General features: G+C 45.1%; 10 protein-coding genes across 10 annotated transcripts; 4 read left to right on the plus strand and 6 right to left on the minus strand.

Moving 5' to 3' along the window:
* Nucleotides 1-1,018: 1,018 nt before the first annotated feature.
* On the minus strand, nucleotides 1,019-4,813 carry DRS2 (aminophospholipid translocase; the record flags this gene model as incomplete). The annotated part of the gene is made up of 1 exon (XM_041280542.1): nucleotides 1,019-4,813. One exon carries the CDS (start codon nucleotides 4,811-4,813, stop codon nucleotides 1,019-1,021), a length of 3,795 nt encoding a protein of 1,264 aa, XP_041138333.1.
* An 853-nt stretch (nucleotides 4,814-5,666) lies between these two features.
* RPL32 (60S ribosomal protein L32) lies at nucleotides 5,667-6,059 on the minus strand (the record flags this gene model as incomplete). Its single annotated transcript, XM_041280543.1, has 1 exon — nucleotides 5,667-6,059. The coding sequence occupies one exon, from the start codon at nucleotides 6,057-6,059 to the stop codon at nucleotides 5,667-5,669; it is 393 nt and encodes a 130-aa protein (XP_041138334.1).
* A 785-nt stretch (nucleotides 6,060-6,844) lies between these two features.
* On the plus strand, nucleotides 6,845-7,354 carry BRETT_002006 (uncharacterized protein; the record flags this gene model as incomplete). Its single annotated transcript, XM_041280544.1, has 1 exon — nucleotides 6,845-7,354. One exon carries the CDS (start codon nucleotides 6,845-6,847, stop codon nucleotides 7,352-7,354), a length of 510 nt encoding a protein of 169 aa, XP_041138335.1.
* Nucleotides 7,355-8,597: 1,243 nt separating this feature from the next.
* BRETT_002007 (uncharacterized protein) lies at nucleotides 8,598-10,199 on the plus strand (the record flags this gene model as incomplete). Its single annotated transcript, XM_041280545.1, has 1 exon — nucleotides 8,598-10,199. The coding sequence occupies one exon, from the start codon at nucleotides 8,598-8,600 to the stop codon at nucleotides 10,197-10,199; it is 1,602 nt and encodes a 533-aa protein (XP_041138336.1).
* A 1,596-nt stretch (nucleotides 10,200-11,795) lies between these two features.
* Nucleotides 11,796-13,286, minus strand: BRETT_002008 (uncharacterized protein; the record flags this gene model as incomplete). The annotated part of the gene is made up of 1 exon (XM_041280546.1): nucleotides 11,796-13,286. The coding sequence occupies one exon, from the start codon at nucleotides 13,284-13,286 to the stop codon at nucleotides 11,796-11,798; it is 1,491 nt and encodes a 496-aa protein (XP_041138337.1).
* Nucleotides 13,287-13,302: 16 nt separating this feature from the next.
* BRETT_002009 (uncharacterized protein) lies at nucleotides 13,303-13,569 on the plus strand (the record flags this gene model as incomplete). The annotated part of the gene is made up of 1 exon (XM_041280547.1): nucleotides 13,303-13,569. One exon carries the CDS (start codon nucleotides 13,303-13,305, stop codon nucleotides 13,567-13,569), a length of 267 nt encoding a protein of 88 aa, XP_041138338.1.
* A 1,459-nt stretch (nucleotides 13,570-15,028) lies between these two features.
* Nucleotides 15,029-15,541, plus strand: BRETT_002010 (uncharacterized protein; the record flags this gene model as incomplete). Its single annotated transcript, XM_041280548.1, has 1 exon — nucleotides 15,029-15,541. The coding sequence occupies one exon, from the start codon at nucleotides 15,029-15,031 to the stop codon at nucleotides 15,539-15,541; it is 513 nt and encodes a 170-aa protein (XP_041138339.1).
* A 135-nt stretch (nucleotides 15,542-15,676) lies between these two features.
* On the minus strand, nucleotides 15,677-16,406 carry RPS13 (ribosomal 40S subunit protein S13; the record flags this gene model as incomplete). Its single annotated transcript, XM_041280549.1, has 2 exons — nucleotides 15,677-16,111; nucleotides 16,386-16,406. 2 exons carry the CDS (start codon nucleotides 16,404-16,406, stop codon nucleotides 15,677-15,679), a joined length of 456 nt encoding a protein of 151 aa, XP_041138340.1.
* Nucleotides 16,407-16,794: 388 nt separating this feature from the next.
* On the minus strand, nucleotides 16,795-17,214 carry BRETT_002012 (uncharacterized protein; the record flags this gene model as incomplete). The annotated part of the gene is made up of 1 exon (XM_041280550.1): nucleotides 16,795-17,214. One exon carries the CDS (start codon nucleotides 17,212-17,214, stop codon nucleotides 16,795-16,797), a length of 420 nt encoding a protein of 139 aa, XP_041138341.1.
* Nucleotides 17,215-17,624: 410 nt separating this feature from the next.
* GDI1 (Rab GDP dissociation inhibitor alpha) lies at nucleotides 17,625-18,977 on the minus strand (the record flags this gene model as incomplete). The annotated part of the gene is made up of 1 exon (XM_041280551.1): nucleotides 17,625-18,977. One exon carries the CDS (start codon nucleotides 18,975-18,977, stop codon nucleotides 17,625-17,627), a length of 1,353 nt encoding a protein of 450 aa, XP_041138342.1.
* Nucleotides 18,978-20,471: the final 1,494 nt, after the last annotated feature.

Below are 20,471 nucleotides of genomic sequence, written 5' to 3' on the forward strand. Positions count from 1 at the left end.
GTGTATATAAAGTTTTGACAAGCTTAGCGGAAGATGAAGTGGGCTAAAGAACGCCAAGAACGTGTTTCTGATTGAGATTATTATGGTATAGTTTGATACAATGCTCCTTTCCACAGTGTGGGAACTTGTGAGCAGAGGTGATTCTACATCAGTGTGCAAGCCGCGGAAGGATATGGCCTAGTTTTATTCGTTAGCAGTTACATTTATCTATTTGCATTATGAACATTTCATATATTAATACTCTTCATCTGGTACTGAAGGTGGTTGTGACAAAGCAGTATCAAATCATTGATTTTTAAGTGGTTGAATGATTCTTGTTTGGTAGATCCACTGCAGAGTTACTCTGTTGGTGTTGGACTTATCACATAGCTTAGGAACGTCCTGTCCCGAGTAACAGTGTAGATCATTGAACCGAAGTACCCGTTAGAATTTCATAGAAGAATTAGCTTATTCTGAAGTAAACAATTGCTTAAACCACTAGAAGCTTGTGAGGTAATTAGGTAATTGAATTTCTGAACCACTAAAAGGCATTCTGAGGCAAACCGTTGTCATATTTTGAGGCAAACAATCGCTTAAACCATTAGCTTATCTGAAGCAATCAATTTCTTGAACCATTACCTATCCCGAGACAATCAATTGCTGAACCATTACCTTTCTGAGGCATGCAATTGCTGAACCATTACCTTTCTGAGGCATGCAATTGCTGAACCATTACCTTTCTGAGGCATGCAATTGCTGAACCATTACCTTTCTGAGGCATGCAATTGCTGAACCATTACCTTTCTGAGGCATGCAATTGCTGAACCATTACCTTTCTGAGGCATGCAATTGCTGAACCATTACCTTTCTGAGGCATGCAATTGCTGAACCATTACCTATTCTGATGCAATCAACCGCTTGAACCATTAGCTTATTTGAGGCAATCATGAAAAAATGCTTGAACCACTGCTCTAAGACATGCAATGAATTGCTTCAACCACTATCTTTTTTTAAACCACTACTCTAAGACGTGCACACCTCACTGCAGCTCACCATACCGCCCCCTGGTCTTGGTAGTGTCGTACTTCCGCACAAGATCACCCTGGCCACGTGTCTGGGAGAAAGCAAAGCCCCTCTGCTTACGCATCCGGCGGACCTGGCGAACCTTGCGAATGGTGCTCTGGAAAGAGGAGAACTTGGGCCGGTGGTCCTGGATGTGGTACTTCTGGACACGCTGGACCTCGTGGTACATCTCTGGGTTCCAGTTGCGCTTGTAGTACTTCCAGAGAAAGTCACGGAGAAGGCAGAGGACCGGGATGACGATGATGGCCAGCCAGTAGGTCGGGGACCCGTAGACGTAGCGGAAAACACCCCAGTACTCGAGAGAGACGCCTGCACGGGGGGCGATGACGGCGTAGAGCGGGAATGCGATGAGCCACATGAGGAAAGAGCCCGGGATGGCGAGCAAGGTGAACTTGGTCCACTGCGAGGAGACGAGGGCGGCCTTTCCGAGTGAGGTGAGGAGGCAGGATGTGTAGAGTGTGATTCCCACGACCCAGATGTTGGCGATGTTGCCGTCCGGGAGGGCGTTGCCCCGGCGGTAGATGAAAAGCACGGCGAGGAAGATGATGCCGGAGTGGTAGAAGGCGTTTGCGGCCCAGGCCCAGAAGATCTGGACGTTAAAGAAGTGGCCGTGCTGGCCGAGCGTGTAGAGCCGCGGGTAGCGGAGCAGCATGTCCTGGGAGATGTACTGGTCGAAGATGCCGATGACGAAAGGTGGGAGGGCCAAGAAGATGACGTTGTACATGGTCAAGGTCCAGGACTCGACGATGGACTGGCCGGAGAAGCCGTTGCTGAAGGCGAACCAGAACTGGCACATGTAGAGCACGATGTTCTTGTAGAAGGAGTAGAGGATGGCCTGCGAGAGCCGGTGGTAGGACCAGGCGCCGTGCACGAGGAGCAACTTGCGGAGGAACCGGAACTGGCCCACGGAGAAGTCTGCAGCCCGGGCTGCCTGCATTCCCTCGAGCCCGCTGATTCCCACGCCCACGTGTGCGGCCTGGATCATCGAGACGTCGTTTGCCCCGTCGCCGACCGCCAGGAGGATCGCGTTTGTCTTTCTCTTGACGAGCCTGACCACGAGGGCCTTCTGCAAGGGCGAGACCCGGCAGCAGAGCACTGCTTTGCAGCGTAGGGCCAGTGCCAGCAGCGAGTCCTCCATCTCGGGCTCTAGGGCGAATCCGAGCGACCGCCCGTCGATCACCAGGGCCAGGCTGTCTGTATCTTCCCCCTGGGCCTGCTCCAGGGCACTCAGCTTGTCCGCGATGTTCTCGCGGGTCGCCTCCCTGGTCTGCTCGTTCACTATCAAAAGATTCATGTCCTCCGAGAGCAACCCACAGCTCATGCCCACGTTTATCGCTGTTTCCTGGCGGTCCCCCGTCAAAACCCACACCTTGATGCCGGCCTGCTGCATCGCCCGGATCGTCTCGGGAACGCCGTCCTGGAGCTTGTCCTCGATGGCCGTGGCCCCCAGGAGGTGCAAGTGTGTTTCAATCTGCTCCGCCGCCTCGTCCAGCCGCCGCGACCGGGCCTCCACACTCACCGCGGCCGCCTGGTACACCCGGTTCCACTCCTGGTACTCCTTCTCGCCCACCACGCGCTCCGCGAGGCACAACGTCCGCAACCCATCCCCGGCAAACGCCTCCAGGTGGGCTGCCGTCGCCTCCACGTACCGTGACTGGGGCTCGAGCCGGCTGAACACCACACTGTCTGCTCCCTTCACGAACACCCGGATCCGGCCGTCCGGGCACCGGAACACGCAGCTCATTCTCTTCCGCGTCGAGTTGAACTCGCAGATGTTGAGAAGCTTGAACTCCTGCATCTCGTTTCCCACGCGAATGCCCACACTCGCCGGCTTCCGGACCCGGAACTCGTACCCAAGGCGCCGGGCCCCTTCCACTAACGCCCCCTCGTCAAGAGACGACGCCTGGTATTTCACGCTGCCGTCCTCCTGCACCTCGGGGATCACCGTGTGGCACGTGGCAAGGAGTGTGAGGAACATTCTAATGCACGTGGGGTGGTGTTGTAGGTTGTCTTGGGGAGGATCTTCGCTTTCTTTACTTTCTCTTTCTTCTCCTTCTATCTCTTCACTCTCTTCTCCTTCCATCTCTTCGTACCCCCTGTACCCAACCTCAACCCCGTCAACAACCCTCGCTGCCTCCCCCTCAGGTATCCGGTCAGTGTAGCACCGGCCGGCTATCGAGCACGCCCGGAACTCCATCACGTTCCGCGTCAACGTGCCCGTCTTGTCGCTGAAAACGTACCCGATCTGCCCCAACTCGTCCACCAACGAAGAGGTCCGGGCCACCGTCGGCGTGTCCGTCGGCTCGTAGTACAGGTCGAGGTCGCAGCCTATCAAATACGCCTGGTAGTACTTGATGATCTCCACGGTCACGAAGAGCGAGATCGGCACGAGGTTCGAGTAGAGAATCCAGTACGTGAGGATGTCCAGGAAGAACAACCCGGCCTTGTTCGTCTGCTTCTGGCCCACGTACTCCATCGTGGAAGAGTGTGCCGACAACGTGATGATGTCACCGAGCGACGAAACCACAGAAAGCAGCACCAACAACGCCAAGAGCGCGAGGATCTGCCGGTTGATGATCCGCTCCATGTCGGTGGTCTTGATCGGGGCAGCCGTGGCATTCTGCATCAGCTTCGAGTCGTGGCCCGTGAAAATCGCCACCCCTTGCACCCACCGCGTGTTCTTCACCGTGGCCCCGCGGAGGAGCACCTGGTCCGGCGAGAGGGCCACCACGGGGCCCCCAGCAACGTACAGCGTGCCCTCGTACGTGTACAAGCTGCTGTTGGGCTGCTCCCCGACAATCCGGCCCTCCAAACGCGAAATCTCCCCCGGGCTCACCATCCCGGCCGTCTCCTGCCGCGCCTGCTTGATCTTCAAGTTCGTCTCCCCGTCCAAGTTCGCCGTCTCCACGTAGCAGAGCCCGTCGGGCTCCGAAGTCGACAAAATCACCATGTCCGCCGGCACAGCCTCGCCCTCTTGCACTTTCACCACCTGCCCGACCCGCACATCCGTCCACCGCCGCGACACGAAGTCCGCCAGCCCCACGTCCAGGATGTCCGCCCGTGATTGGTTCAATTCTTCGTCCGCAGCCCGCCGTTTCAGGTCCTCGTGGACTTCCTTCACTGCTGAGACTGCAATCACCACTGCCAACGTGCCGATCGTCGTGTACCGACCCGTCGGCGACACCGTCGGCACCTGCTGGATCAACGACGTGAACAAGAAGAACACGTTTGCGTACTTTGAGAACTGCTCCGCCAGGAATTTCGGCAAGAACGTCACCGCGTTGTACTTTGCTGTGGAAACCCGGTTATCGCAGAACTGCTCGTTGTTCTGGCTTGAATTCACAAACACCTCCCTGGTCCCCTGCCTGCTTTCTGCATCCTGCTTTCTGCCGTGGTCTGTAATGCTCTTTATCCGCCCGAAAAGATGCGATGCCCATGTCTTGAGGGAGTGGTGGGATGTGTTCAATTCATTTGCTCTATCATTGCCTCTGATACTTCTATCTCCGTTTCTATTTTCATTTCTATTGCCACTTCTATCTCCACTTCTACGTCCATTTCTAACTCCTCCCCCCTCCTCAAACGGATTCGCACTATTCCCCATATCATCCATGCTCACCTCATCCATATCTCCCCCATTCACCTCATCTCCTCCCCCGCCATCTGCAAACGGGTCCATCTCATCCATCTGTATGTCCTCCCCAAAAAAATCATCGTCATCTATCACAAACTGGCTTCCCTTCCTGTAACTCATGCTGTACTTATATCTCTTCCCAGCTTTAGTGTTTTAATGCTGCAAATTCCAGTCTGCTATCAATTGTTTGCCTGAGTTTCTGCAGCCTTCTGATTCTGCTCAACTTGATCCCTGAATTGTGCAATCTTGTTGTTTATCACCTATCTTCAGTTGCCTGCCAATAAAAATACTCCTCCCATGTACGAGCGAGCATTGGGCACGTTTAGTTTTTTTTGGTCTTAAATTTCCCGGCTGTGATAAATATCCCTACAAATTATATATATATCTCGAATCTTATCAAACTATTCTTTTTACTTATACGCTATTCCTGCTTCTATTTGTATCTTTTATTTGTATATTTACTTTTATTTCCATTCCTTTATTTTAATTGTATATCTACTTCTACCCCTCTTTTATTTGTATATTTACTTTTATTCCCCTTCCTATATTTTAATTGTATATCTACTTCTACTCCTCTTTTACTTGTATATCTACTTATATTCCTGTTCCTGCTTCCTATTTAAATTATATTTCTAGTCTTACCCATTCCCTTCATTTTCTCCTAATCCTACTTATTCCCTTTCATTTATATTCCTTTTACTTCTATTTATCTCCATATTCTACCCCTATTTCCATCCATTTCTATCTCTTCCTGATCTTATCTTTTCTCACTTTTATTTGTATTCACTCCTACTCCTATTCACTCCTACTCCTATTCTATTCTATTTCCTCATATTTTTACTCTATTTCCACTCTGTACTACTTTGTTCTATTTCATTTTACCCACCCCCACCTACTCCCAATACCTATAACACATAATCAATTAGAGTGCTTATATAGATGTATAGAAATTACTACAGACTTCTCATCACATTTATGCCTCCAAAGTCAATCTTCCCTTTGGATTGGTAACCTTAACACCAATAGCCTTGGCTCTGGCCAAAAGAGTAACTCTGTGCTTGGCAGAAACGTTGTGGGCAATCTCAGCAGCGTACAACTTGTTGTTCATCAACAATGCATCCAACTCCTTTATGTTTCTGACTGTGATAACCTTCTGTCCGTGAACGTTCAAGAACTTGGTCTTCTTGTTGGATCCGTAACCGATCTTTGGAGCGTAAACGGTACCTCTGAATCTTCTTCTGATACGGGAGTCAATACCCTTTTGAAGTCTCCAGTTCTCATCCACTCTCTTGAAGCGGTCAGACTGGTGTCTCTTGAACTTCTTTGTGTTCTTCTTCACAATCTTAGGAGTTAATCTTGGAGCCATCTGTATAAAACGTTCGTTAGTTAGTATTTGCTTCTTTAAATCAATTCTACACTTGTGAGATGCTTCTGAATGCTGTTTGTGTCTTTCTTCAATATTTCAACTGATACTCTGCCAAATTGTAGTTACCACTCGTTCAATTCTTTCCGCTTGTTTGCCTTGTCCCCCATGATCTATTAATGGCAACCTTCATGCAACTACTATATTCTAGCTCGCATAGACTGCACTTCGAATTGCTTTCCTGCTCATTTGTATATCTGCTGTTTTAATCTCATAAATATCCACATCGAATCACAAAGCATCCCCCAAAGAATCTCATCTGTAACATGTAATCTCCTCCAACATACTTTTATAGTTACTTTTGTCGATCAACACCTTATAAAAGGTCTTTTGTTCTGGTATCAGTTAATATGAATGAAGATGCTTGATTTGTTTGAAATACTCAGCTTGTATTCCTATCGCTGTGCAGGTATGAAATTTTTTGGTGCGAAAAAAAAAAAATTTCATGATACTCGAGCTCGCTCCTATCCATTACTTTCTTCCGCTTGCCCATTCCTGCACCCTCGAATTTTTATTCGCGCCTCTTGCCGGTTAGTCGCGCACACCTCAGACCACCATGGCCTCTTTTTCTTCCTTCTCATTTGGGTAGCCCTATGCCCTGTCACGTGATGAGGGGAGAAGAGAAAGAAATAAGGAAATAAATAACATCCGCGCTTAAATACAAAGCACATACTCTGGACAGTCAAAACAATTTAGTTTACTTAGCAATTATTGGAGATCTGGCAACCATGTCGTCTGAGGTGGCTGATAACAATGGATGCGAGGAGAGTACAGGGGATGAGTATTATTACATAGATAAAAATCAGCATTATGAGACGTTAAAGCCATCATTAAGAACAGATGTTATCAGAGATTATGGATTGTTGGAACTTGCCGAATCTGTTGCACGGACAAATCCGGATGGGACCAAAGGTGTGAAGCTTCGCAAATCGTATAAAAGTCATATAGCGGATTTGCCTGGTAAGTACACCATTCCGAAGGGTACGACACTTTCTCCAATTATATGTGTTCCGGATAATCCAGATATGATCCAACCTGAAATAAAGCCGTTTGAAATCGAACGATTGAAGCGTCTCTTCAACTTTGAGAAGAGTTCTGTTAACGGGATCCCTGGATTTGATGCCAGTAAGTTGGCCATTGGAAGTAGCGACTTCTCAGATAAGAATAGAAAGAGAATGTCATCACCAGATGAGAGGTCAGATTTGAAGAGGCGTCATGTTCGTGTGAAGTTTGATTGAGTGAGTTTGGTGAGGTTGGATTGTGTGGAATGGGTTTTTATTTATGGCTTTATCGATGTGTAATTCTTTTCTAATGTATGACGGATTTGTATTACGTAACCGTGTAGATTGAGGTGAGTGGATAGAGAGAGATAATACTGCTTAGGTAATGCTGGCAGAGTGCATTGCAAAGCAATGGAGGGTATAATGAAGGAGATGTTATGGGACAAGTCGTGTTGTAGGTAGAAGAGCAACGACAAGTGTATAAAGCTGGATATCCTCATGTGTTTATGTTAAAGTTAGTGTTACTAGATTTATACAGTACTTCGATATTTATTGTAGTATGTAATAAAGAGTATGTATAATGATATACAAAAGGGAATATCCTCACTTTATATAGATGTAGTTCTCGTATTAATCAGATAATATAACAATACCATCATTCCTTACTTGAACTCCATTGTTCGAGAGCTTCATTGTTTTGACAGTTTATAACTTATAAACATGTTATATGCTACAATAAATATTGAAACTACATTAATGGTAATTTCAACTTTAGCGGGTATTTTCGTCTTTGGTATTTTGTATTTTGTATTTTGTATTTTGTATTTTGTATTTTGTATTTTGTATTTGGTATTTGGTATTTGGTATTTGGTATTATTGATGAAGACACGCGTAACAGATTTGTGAAAATCTTGGAGAAAGAGGATTGCATCTGGCTGGAGTGGATAAACTACAGAATAATAATTGAGGCGGAGAAAGAGGTATTGTGGGGATATAGTGGGTGGTTGTTGAATTTGCAAAGCACCCAGTTGCATTTATATCACCGGAAACCAATTACTCCAGCCTTGAAAGAGATGGTTGAGGTAAAACATAAAACGATGACATGGGAGCAGCATACCGGATAGAGGAGGAGTAGGGTTTGGATGCATTAGGCAACCGCGAGGAAGAATAAGATTAGGGAAAATTTTTCAGGTGAGAAAAAAAAATATATATATTTAAAATTAATAAAAAGCAGAACACGAGGAATGAAAAGGGTGAGGCGTGAGAGATCGAAGGGCAAGCATAAGGGAGCATTGAGTGAATCAGGCATCACACAAGGAAAATTGCCAGGTACAGAAACAGCAGTACAGGCATCAGGCGGATTGAGCTAGCGAAATACGCACAGAGTGGATTTGTTTAACTAAGAGCAGATCAACGGTACAAAACAGACAAAGCAGAAACAATCAGAGGAGAAACAAACAAGCAGACAGAGAACATTAAGATGCCAAAGAAAGGAGTTACGATGGACTTGGGGTCATTCCTCAAGGACGACCAGTTTGGAGGCGACTCGTGGGCGGACGATTTCAACATGGATGACCTCAGCGTTGATTTGACTGCGGGTGCAGGGGCCAAAGCAGCAACTGGAGGAGAAAGGGAGCGGGAATTCGGATCGAGGGGTGCATCACGCAGGGAGGCGATGGGCGGAGCCGGGAGGTTTGGCAGCCGGGAGCGCGAGGAGTACCCGGTGCCTGATGAGCCACCGTTCACGGCCCGTGTGAACAACCTAGCACACGAGATGGACGAGTCGGAGTTGTACGAGTTGTTTGTTGAAGGGCTGGGCTTGAAAGCAGCCAAGGAGGAGATCACGGACTTCTACGCGCCCAAGGACCGGGCGACCGGGCAGCTCCGCGGGTTTGCGTTTGTGACGTTTGCCGAAAAGGCGTTATTGGAGCAGGCGTTGACACTCAGCCCAACGGAGCTTGCCGGGAGAACAGTTTACATTTCGGTTGCAGCACCGGACCGGCGGGGTGGCATGGGCATGGGCATGGGGTCTCACCGGGGAGGCCGGATGCCGAACGAGCCGGAGCCCGTGCTGGACTTTGGGGCTGCCCGGGACACGCAGGAGTCGCAGCCGGCTCAGCAGGGCATGCCACCGCGGCGTGGTAGCCGGGCCCCACGGGGCCCCCAGGAGCCGGAGCCCGTGTTGGACTGGGGGGCCGCCCGGGACACCAGGGAGAGTGTTCCTGCCCGCGAGGACAGCCGGGGAGGCCGGCGGTTTGGCACGGAGTTCCGTGAGCGGCGTGAGCGGAGCGAGAGGGAGCCCGAGAGGGAGTTTGACTTCGGTGCAGCCCGCGAGACCACCGAGCAGCCGCCTGCCCCGGCACCGGGCCGGTCGTTTGGCCGCGGTAGGGAGGAAAGAGAGCCCCGTAAGCCTCGGGAACCCTCCCCGGAGCTCGACTGGGGTGCCGCCAGGGGCTCCCAGGCGCAGCAGCCCCGGCAGAGAGCCTCACCGGGCGTCTACCGGCCGCCACGCCACGAGAGGAAGTTTTTCAGGCGGGACGACGATGACAGTGGCGAGGTGGACTTTGCCGCGGCCAGAAATTCGCAGGAGGCCGCACCTGCCGGCAGAAGGCAGCCATCTTCCGCCTCATCGACCACAGAAAGCGAGTCGTCGACGCGTGAGGGAAGCCGGTCGTTCAGCTCGAGATCCAGCCGAGAGAGGAAGTTCCGGACCTCGAAGCCCGACGAGACCCCGGAGATCGACTGGTCGAACGTCCGTGGCTCCGGCCTGGGCGAATTGGCTGCCCGGAGGAAGTCCCGGGCAAAGTTTGGCCGTAATGACAGAAGAAGGGGCAGGCAGGAGATGCAAGAGTCTAAGAGAGAGGGTCAAAATAAGAGAGAGTCGCAAGATTCTAAGAGAGAGCCTCAAGATTCTAAGAGAGAGTCCCACGATGGCCCTACCAAGTCCCGCTACGAGCTTCTAAACCTGGCCGGAGATGATGAAGAAGATGATGAGGTTTCGGCCAATCTAGAAGCCGTGGCCAAGAAGACTGCCAACCTCTCTCTAGAGGGAGACGGCTGGGAGGTTGCAGGCAAGAAATGAACGGCCATAGACGGTTGCCGATGCTTTGATTCTATTTGTTTTACTTTTCCCTGTTGTTAATACTGTGTTTATCTCATTAATATACTACGTGTTCGAAATAAGACGGTCAACTCCGTAATCTAGACTGCTGCATGTGTTCCGCTGCGGTATCTGTGCTATATATGCGTACTACTATCTACATCTATTATCTATGTGCTACCATCTACATCCTACTACCTTACTACATCTATATCCTATATTCATTATCTACATATACTATCTTCTACATTACTGTATCTGACTATTCACTATCTTAGTACATATATTATCTTATTATATCTTACTACATCTACATCATACTATGTATATCATACTATGTATATCCTACTATGTATATCCTACTATGCATATCCAATTATTTACATCATATTACCTACATACCATCTTACTATATTTTACTGTATTTCACCACCTACATCCTAATATATTCTACTACATGCTCTCTTACTACATCTACTACTACCTATATCCTACCATCTACATATTGTTATCTGCTTTTTCTATGTCCTACTACACCTGCTACTACTATCTACATACTACTATATCTACTTTCCTTTCTACTTCCATATTATATCTACTAACTTACCATCTCGCCACATCTTACTTACCATCCTGCTACATCTCACTATATCTACTCCACTACATTTTATTATCTTACTCTCTCCCTACCATTATATTCTATTCTGTTTCCTGCAGCCTCCACTTCATCTGATGCTACTGCATGCTCCATATCCTATCAAACCGTCATACTATGCTTTTACGGTATTGTACTCTATTTTCCATTTTACATCATTCTATATCCCTGCACCATGCTATTATATGCTACATTCTGCTACGTTAATATGCCCTACATATTGTATCTATCAGTACACCCTATTCTCACTCATCTTACAAGTTTACACCATTAGTAATCGCTTAGTGTTTTAAGCCCAGACAAGATTGGATGCACTATCCAGTACCATTCTCCCAATTGACACACATGTACCAAACGTTACAATAAGCATTGATGTGGTGGATGTTCAACGTGCAACCGAGATTCGGCTGTGTAGATAATAAATGAAAATTTAAATGGAAGCAAGAACCATACTGATCAATAATATCACTAACTTCAACTATAAACTGCGTACGATCTAACTACACTAATGATATGACTGTTTAACATCATTATTTTGATTCCAAATTGGGTATTCAACTAGAGTGTTAACTGGAATACTTAGCCCTAGGTAGCCACATTATTAATTGGCACTCCTGCTATGACTAGCCATGCTACTCGTCATCTATAATACTTCATATTTGTTGATATTACCACACTATAATACTTTATATTTGTTGATATTACCACATTACTTCTTAGATATCATTCATACCACTTCATCCATACTCCGTCATCTGCTTTTTACTTCTTCATATTACTTTATACTTCTCACCACTTCTTACTACTTCTTACTTCATATTTCATTCTTCATCCTCTTCATCCTCATCCTTCATCCTTCATCCTCCATCAACACCATCCCAACTATCACAGAGCAAAAAATTATTCATTAAAGTATCTCAAATCTACACCATGTCCTCGACGGCCTCCCGCCTGCTTCTCTCCCGTGCCCGGTGTCTCCGGCGCCTTTCCCGGTGCCGGTCGTCCCTCCTCTGCCGCACAGTGTCCAAAATATTGTATGCCGAGTCATACAGGCGGCCTGAGAGAGTCCTGGTGGCCGGAATGGTCTGCGTGTGGCGGGCTCTGGGCTCATCGTGGGCCCCGGAGTGCTCATTTGCCTCTCTCCGGCTCAAAGTGGCCACCCGCTCGTTCTTCTTCTTCTGGTAATACCACACCACAAAATAGTAGTACATATCGGGCTTGCGGATGCCCATTGCCCGCCAGAATGGCAACGTGTACCACCTGAACATCCGGTTGGCCGACTCGTGGGCAAGCACATCAAGTCCGTCGAGATCATCAACGTTGAAAGGATGATTTTCGAGGATTCGGCAGATGTGGCGGTTGATGCGATGAATATCTGGTAGTGGGGGTGCAGTAGGCGAAATGCTTGTGTCTCTTGCCTGGAAGAGCGATTCACTTACCGTGCTTTCTGCATCCAAGTAGTTGTCAAAGCTGGAGGCTGTTGATTGGAGTTCAAAGTTCTGGTTAGCGGATGGATGACGAGAATCAGTACTTTGTCTTTCGTTATTCTCATTTTCTTCTCTTTCTCTTTCTTCTCCTTCACTCCCACTAACGACTGCCCTTTCTGGACGTGTCACAGCCTCACTTTCCACACTAGCACCCTCATCATCCTCAAGTCCATCCAAATCAACAGGTCCCCCTGTGTGGTATCTGCCTATCCGCGAGAGGAGCATTGCACACAACAAAGTGTTCGCCTTGAACTCGGTCGGCTTGTGATACGCTATGACATTCGAATTGTCATTCCGGTCCATGTCAAAAAGACTGTCGAAATCCCGGAAGTCTGGATTTCCGTCCCCACGCCCACTTCCATCCACATCTTCCACAAAATCATGCTTGCAGGTTGGGCAGCAGCCTCTTTTACCTGTCAGCCACGGATCTATGCACTCAACGTGGAAAGCATGGCCGCACGAAAGGCCTCTGACCATGCAGTCATCTGTAAAAGTATCCAGGCAGATTGTACAGTCACCCGAAGTGTATCGAGGCCAAGGCTTCTTTAATTTCTGTTTGTCCTTTTCGTTTGAAGTGTTGAATTCCTCTGTGTTTACACTTCCTTCTCCTTCTCCTTCTCCTTCTTCTTTTCCTTCTCTTTTCCCTTCTCCTTCTTCTTCTCCTTCTTCTTCTCTCTTTCCTTCTCCTTCTGCTCCATTATTATCGCTGGAAGTCCCCACACCTCCCTGAGGCTGTTTCTCCGACATCTCCGCTTCTTCAGCCTCCTCTTCTCCGCCTTCAAGCCATTCACTATACTTGGAAACCGGAAACATCTCATCCAACTCCTCGGCAGTCAACTTTTTTCGCCGAGCAACCCGATAGCGATGCGGATTCCCAAGATTATCACCCTGGGCCAATCCCATCGCATATGTGAGACTGTCATTCATCAGGTAGGGGGCAAAAATGCCTCGATCTGCACCTGCAAACTCAAATGGTGCCCCTCCTCCATATGGTGGAGATGCCATATACATTCCGAAACGGGACCGCACCAAGTACCGAAACGTGAAGAAGATGAACGTAAATGCGATCGCTATCCCGATGCAAAGCGCCACGAAAAAAAGTACTGTTGATGGCTTGCTCCCTATGAAATCTGATGAAGAAGATGACGAAAAGCTTGATGAGGTACTCGAATTTGTTTCCTGCGCTGTACTTGATGTTGTCGACGTGTAATATGTTGCAACCGTCGCCGTTGCCATCAACATACTGCCACTTTCCATTGCTCAAGAGTCAAAGATGATTGCTATGAGTATGGATGTTGGAAATATGTTAGAATGATGAAATTCACAAGACGCACCGAAACTGGATAAGCTACGGTTCGAACTAGTGCAACCTGTAGTTAATCTGTAGTTAATCTGTAGTTAATTTGTCGTTTATCCCAAATGTAACTTGTGCCGTGTAACTTTGTCGCTTGCAAAATTAATATATGTAATATAACCGTGTGAGAAAAGATATCTACTCCACTGAAAAGCCGGTGATATATATCCAAAAAATCAAGTGAAACTTTGATGTATTCCCCACAAATATCCGTCTAGCACAACTGCCTGACAGTTAACAAAATAGACACAAAATAAAGCCAAAGTCTGTCAACTTCACTCTTTTTATACGTAGAAAATTTAATCAAACATCTGTTTTTGACAGAATATGTTCTGCTCAGGTGCAGCAGGCAAACAAAAAAAAATGAGGCAGAGTCCGAACATTTATTTATTTTTTTCCCTTCTACTTTTTTTTGGCCTTTTTCCCGGCTCTAATCCAAATCCATCGTCTCCCCTGTAAAACAATAGGAACCGCTGGATTCTATTATTCTCTCTGTCTTTTTTTTTTAGATCATAGATAAGCAATCAACAATTCTCATTTGAGAACGAATGACCAAAAAGTGTCAATTTTTATTGAAATAGAGGGGTCCTTTTTTCCTCTCACCAGCTCCGGGCCATCACGTGATACTAAGGCAGGTGGAGCATTATTATTGGTTGATTATGATGTTTCCTTCTCCCCTCAGTCAGGTAGAGGTATTCTTTAAGCTGAGACGGGAATTTGCTGGGTGAACTCTGTCTGGAGTCAGAGTCGCGTCGATCGACTGGTAGCTTATCTTAATTGGATGGTGTGCTTATAATATCTTATTTCATCTGATAGCTCTGTACTCTAAAGATCGAAAAGGTAATAATGCTGGATATGTGATACACTTACCAATTCATATCTCTATTTGCATTAATTTGTATTATTTTTTAACCTACCTGTCAGTAATTTTGCAGCAAAAGCAATCTTCCACCTGGACATTTCATATTCCATGACATTGTAGTTTGAGAAGAATTTTATCCATCAATGACCTTTTATTCCAGACAATGCCAATTGCAGTTGATGCGCATCCAATCGAAGTATGTAATTAATATACTTACTTTATTTATTTAATCTTTCTTTTTTATTATTTTTTTAAAATCTGTACTAAACCCCAGAGAATTACGTCAGATGCTCAACATCTGATTCGGATCTGAGGAAAAAATAAAAAATCAAGCGATAAAATACCGGCGCCAAATATTTCAGCGAGACATTGGCGGTATATACTTGACACAACAAACTATTAACTGCTAAATATTCATAGAGATCATTATAGAATTGTATTTATCTTATTGAAATGCCCCAGAATAAAAAAAATCTACCCATTATCGTGAAATTCAAGAGACAATCACAGACGGTTTTTGTAACCGCCACCCCTAGAGAGACATTTGGGGTTTTAGTGACTCGACTAGTTGACACAATCAATAAAACAGGCGGCCTCAAACTTGAAAATGAGCCAATAGGATTGGACAATGAGGATGATGATGGTAATGAGGATGCAGAATTGCCAGAAATAGATATACCGAAGCCTTCATTTGAAACTGCAAGTAGTGATGAAGAGCAGCAAAATTCCGATGAAAAAGATACAGACGCTGGAAATGTCCAATTAGACGCCGAAAAGTTGAAGTTTGCACTGCCGAGAGATCCATCTGATATATATCAGGGTGGTTTTGAAGATATGGACTGTAAGACATCAGACAAAATGAGTAATCTGGCGCTTACCGACTATTCGGTGATTGCATTTGCATTGAAAGACGAAGATTTCAGGATATGCCAGCCAACGATCGACGAAGATGAAGATGGTGAGTGACAAAATTTACTCCATATCAACCTCACTACATATACAAAACTACTACTACCAACAGTTTGTTGGATCTATAAATCTTTATTAGCGTACAAACCCAACGAGAGTTTTTTTCCTAAGACTATAAAGTAAATAAATAGCTTAGTTAACCAAAGCAGAAGCAGTGGCAGACTCGTATCTCCAGGTTGGAGGTAAGACAGAAACGGATCTGTAGTATCTGGCCAATCTGTGGATTCTGGATTCAACCAAAATCAATCTGAACTTGGCGTCCTTGTCCTTTCTGTTTCTTTCCAAGTGTTTTCTGACGTTGACAGCCTTCTTGATCAAGAAGTACAAGTCCTCTGGAAGCTCTGGGGCCAAACCGTTAGACTTCAAGATTCTCATGATCTTGTTACCAGTGATAACCTTAACCTGGTTAACACCATGAGCATCTCTGAGAACAACACCGATCTCAGAAGGAGTCATACCCTTCTTGGCGTACTTCAGGATCTGCTCAACGACAGCCTCTGGAGAGGACTTGAACCATGAAGGAACATTTCTTGAGTATGGAATTGCGGAAGATGAAATTCCCTTTCCCTAAATTTAAAAAGCAAATGCTTACTGTTAGTAACGAAAAAATCCCCTTGATTCAAATACTTAACCAACAGCCACTGCAAAATTGGTATTGTCCAGTGTGTGAGTGCTTCTGATTCAATGAATCAAAGCGTGCTCACTGATCCTGACAGAATGAAGTACCTTTAAACATTTGGGAAAATGCCATAACTTCACTCTGCTGGCTTTTGCCTCAAGATCCACCGAAACAACCCTAATTTTACCTGTCCCCGTGCTAGTTATTCATAATGATACGCACTTTACTATGCATACGACCCATTTTGATAGTTATAATCCGTAAGTTCTGTTGTTAGTTGAGGAATATACATATAATACAAACACAAGTACATAGGGGAAGATGTCTAGGTAGAAATATATGAAAGCGAGGAAAACGTATGCTGAAAAAATTTTTTTTCTCTCCTCTTTTTCCCCGCTGTTTTTTTTCACTGAGGTGCGAGGGTTGGCATTATTTGTGGTGCACAGATGTATAGTTTGTGCACGGATGTATGCTCATTGCTCTATCATCTAGTTGAGAACTCTATGAACAACCAACATTGCAATCAAATCCAGTATTTAAACAAACACACACGGAAACACCTTCAAGATTTAACCGCACGTTTGTGTATTCCATGCAACCTCTCTTTGTGCTCATAATTCCGCCATTCGCATCATTTTGTCCGTATTTGGTCATCCAAGTCATCAAAATCATCTTCATCCGCCACTTCTATGAACTCATTTGGTGCCACCTCATCCTTCATTTGTTCAACGCAACCTGCATAAAGCATTTTGAGCTCCTGTCTGGCCGTTGGTGGCATATAATAGAGAAAAACTAGTGGAGACACTAAACGACCGTCTGAAGACTTGTATGGGTAGTTCATCAAAACGAAACGTGGACTGTTGTCTGGTAGTTCATCTGCAAGAGTTTCTAGCGAGTCAATTATATCGTCAGGGTCCTCATATTGGAGTTCATAACTGGTTGGGTCGATTTTATATATTTCAGCAGATATTTTCTTAGCCCTAGAGCCTGAAAGTCGAAATTTGCGGATTTTCTGCTTTGTATCTGGTGAAAATGTGTAGAGTGACGACATGGAGAATATTTAGTGCCTGCCTGTGGATATTCTATCAACGATGTAGTCCTTTATGCCGTTTTAATATGTTCGGCGCTTAAACAAGCAGAATACCAGAAGAAGCATGTGGCTGCAAAAGCCGGTTAAGCGCGGAATGGGGGAGAAAAACAAATAAATGAAAAAAAGCGCATCAGTGAGTTTGGCAAGAGTATTATTTATTTAGTTACTTAATTACTCACTACAAATTGTACATTTTAGCTTGAAGCATTCCTTTATATATATATTCTTTCTCCTTWAAAAAAGCATCCTCTAGGGACTCTGGGCAGGTTTAGCAAACAACGGTAAAAAGAAGGAGAACTAAAAAAAGAAGAAATAATAATGAAAAAAAAGCATTTTTGAAAATTAAAAGCAATTCTTGATGTAATCAGCACTTAGCTCAAACCAGCTAGCTCAGCCTCCTCCTGGACTGTTTTCCTCTGCTTAAGAATCAAATCATGACCCGTGACACGCTTATATATGTCCTTAACATCGTCAGTAGTACTTTCGAAGTGAGAAGATGGGTCGTAAGATTTGGAAATGTAGACATTATCTTTAGTGCCGGACTCCTTTGGCTCATAAAGCTGGGAAATACTCATAAGAACATCCTTGGTAGGGCCAATAATCTTGAAGGCAGGTTCAAGCTCCAAGTGGGGTTTGTCTGTCTCTATGATGGTGGAAATAATGGCAACATAGTAACCCTTTGCACAAATGTTGTGTGCCCCGGATATCACTGCAATGTATATGTCGTTTTTCCGGCCAACCTGGTTTTGTGGGATGATGATTTGTGCGGAATCGGCATCATTGGTGTTTGGGATGGCGTGATCCAAGATGCAAATGGCTCTGATGACCTTCTGGTCGCCAGAAACGGTTTTCACCTTCTCAGGGAAGTAAGTTGGGTCGGCAATGCAGATTGGAGCCTTGGCAACACCTTCTTTAGTCTTAACACCGGCGAATTTGCCGTCTTCAGTCCACAAGTACTCGTCGATCGGCGTATCAAGCATAAAAGTACCGCCATAAATGGCGGATAAACGAGCAAAACCTTGAGGAAGCTCTCCCAATCCATACAACGGATAGATGTAAGGCGATTTCCCGTACCGGGCCATCGAGGTAACATAGAGATTGATCCGGTTGTACGTGTCCCTTGCCGGTTTGTCGAGATAGCTGTCGTTTGAGTGCAAAGCCATGGCATGGCCGATAAAGTCACGTGTTCCCGGTTGAAGTCCATAGTGTGTGTAAATCTGCTCCATGGTATCCTTATCAAGGTCAAAGCCATGCTTTGAGTTTGGATCGTCCTCCTGGTAGTCCACTATGAACTGCAAAAAGTTCCTCATTCTTCTTTTCTCGAAAAATCCCATCAACGGCGAAGAAATGGCCTCGGTAGTCGAACCGGGCACTTTTGCGATTACTCCATCTCTGTAAACGAACGATCCCGATATCTGCTTAAACTCCATGTACCGGGTGACATCAGTGTGGACCAAAATGTTGGTCAATTCACCATTCGCCATGAGGAACTTTGGAATGAGGTCCACCAACCAATCACGATCTTTTCCATACTGTCCTTTGTACGGTTTCGATGGTTTGAACTTCGAATAGAGTTGTGTCAAGTTCAAAGAGGCACTCTCACCTCCATAGTACTCCTGTTTATCAATGTGAAGCACCTTTTTGCCTTCAATTGAGAGAAGACCTGAAAGAATGCACTCTGTCAAACCTGTTCCAAGAACTATCACGTCGTAATTTTCCTCCATTTTTGCTAATTCTGCTGGATCTATGTGCCGGATGCTGAAATTGGATGTTTCCAATATGTACTTGGATGCTTCCAATATCTGTTTGGATGTTCCAATATCTACCTGGATGTTCCAATATCTTCTCTGTGTGAAACAGTGGGAAAAACCCTGTGCTGATGATATATTTCTTTCTGTCTGCTCCTCCTGTATTATTGAAATGTAAATTGAGATCCGCCAGAATTGTCGGTGCGAGCAACAAAGCACGGGCGGGAATTTTAGGGAAATACAAGAAAATAAAAAGCAAACGGAGGTGCCCAATACTGCCGAGAAGAAAGTGCGGAATGCCTGGTGCACATTTACGAAAATTTGGGGTGGCGTGCACTAATCAGCATGTTGCCAGTTCCATACAGATCCTTGACGCCGGAATGACGATATTGACAGTGTGTATGTTTGTTTGTACCTGGTAGAGGTGTTATGTGTAAGTTCTGCTGTAAAATTAGAAGATGTTTCTAGTATATTCCAACATATCTTTTTTTTGTACTTAAGCGCCAGTTATTTCAAGAAATTCCGAGCACTTCAGGTATTTTCAGCTTTTCACATTTCACCTGTTTTTAGGTATTTCTCGTATTCTTATATATTTTCCGTATTCTGATATTTCCACGTATTTATATATATATTTATATATTCCATACTTAGATTCATTTACAAGAACTTTCATTCATTTCATGTACAAATTGGGGCTTCATATTGTCACATGGATCAGCTTCGCAAATTTTCAAGCTGTCTGATTATTTACCTTTATGTCGCCATTAACATCATTTTAAACACAAAAAGCGTCTTAATAGTTATTACACACGAAAGTTAAAATTGGTCTATCTCCGAAATTCCTATGTTTCTAATGTAATAGGTTGCTTTTACTAAACCTCAAAGTAACAGAAATTTCTAAATCAGACGCTCCAATGATTTCAAGCTTTAGGATATCTGAGATTACTTATCTAGCATATCTTTAGTTCCAGAAGCAATCTTTTCACACAATATTTACAGCATCTCCATGTGCTGTTAAAAGTACCTTTTTATATGTTAATGCTGGTGTTTAGTCTAATTCTTCTTGTAATTACTAAACATGCCTTTCAACTTGAATTAATCCTAAAAATTATCCGGGATTCTTTTTTCGCTAATTTCAGTAATTACCACAGATACAGAAATTTAATCTAATACCATCATTACAATTTTATAAGAGATTGAATTTTTGAACCTGCTCACAGAAGTTCTCCAACTATGATTAGATACAGAACAATTCCACCAATTACCAATTACCTGGTGTTATCAGTAAAGCTGTAAATACACAGTATTTGCCACAGCATAAACTGATGTCATAAATGAATATTGACGGAACCAGGACACGAATGTGATCAATACCAATAATACAGTAAATGCTTACAAGGCTGCCAAGCGAGCACACAGACATATTAGGAAAATACAGAAAGCACAGCAAATGAGCACTACAGAAAAAAG

Source organism: Brettanomyces bruxellensis, chromosome 9 (assembly GCF_011074885.1).
Source record: "Brettanomyces bruxellensis chromosome 9, complete sequence".
Lineage (NCBI taxonomy): Eukaryota > Fungi > Ascomycota > Pichiomycetes > Pichiales > Pichiaceae > Brettanomyces > Brettanomyces bruxellensis.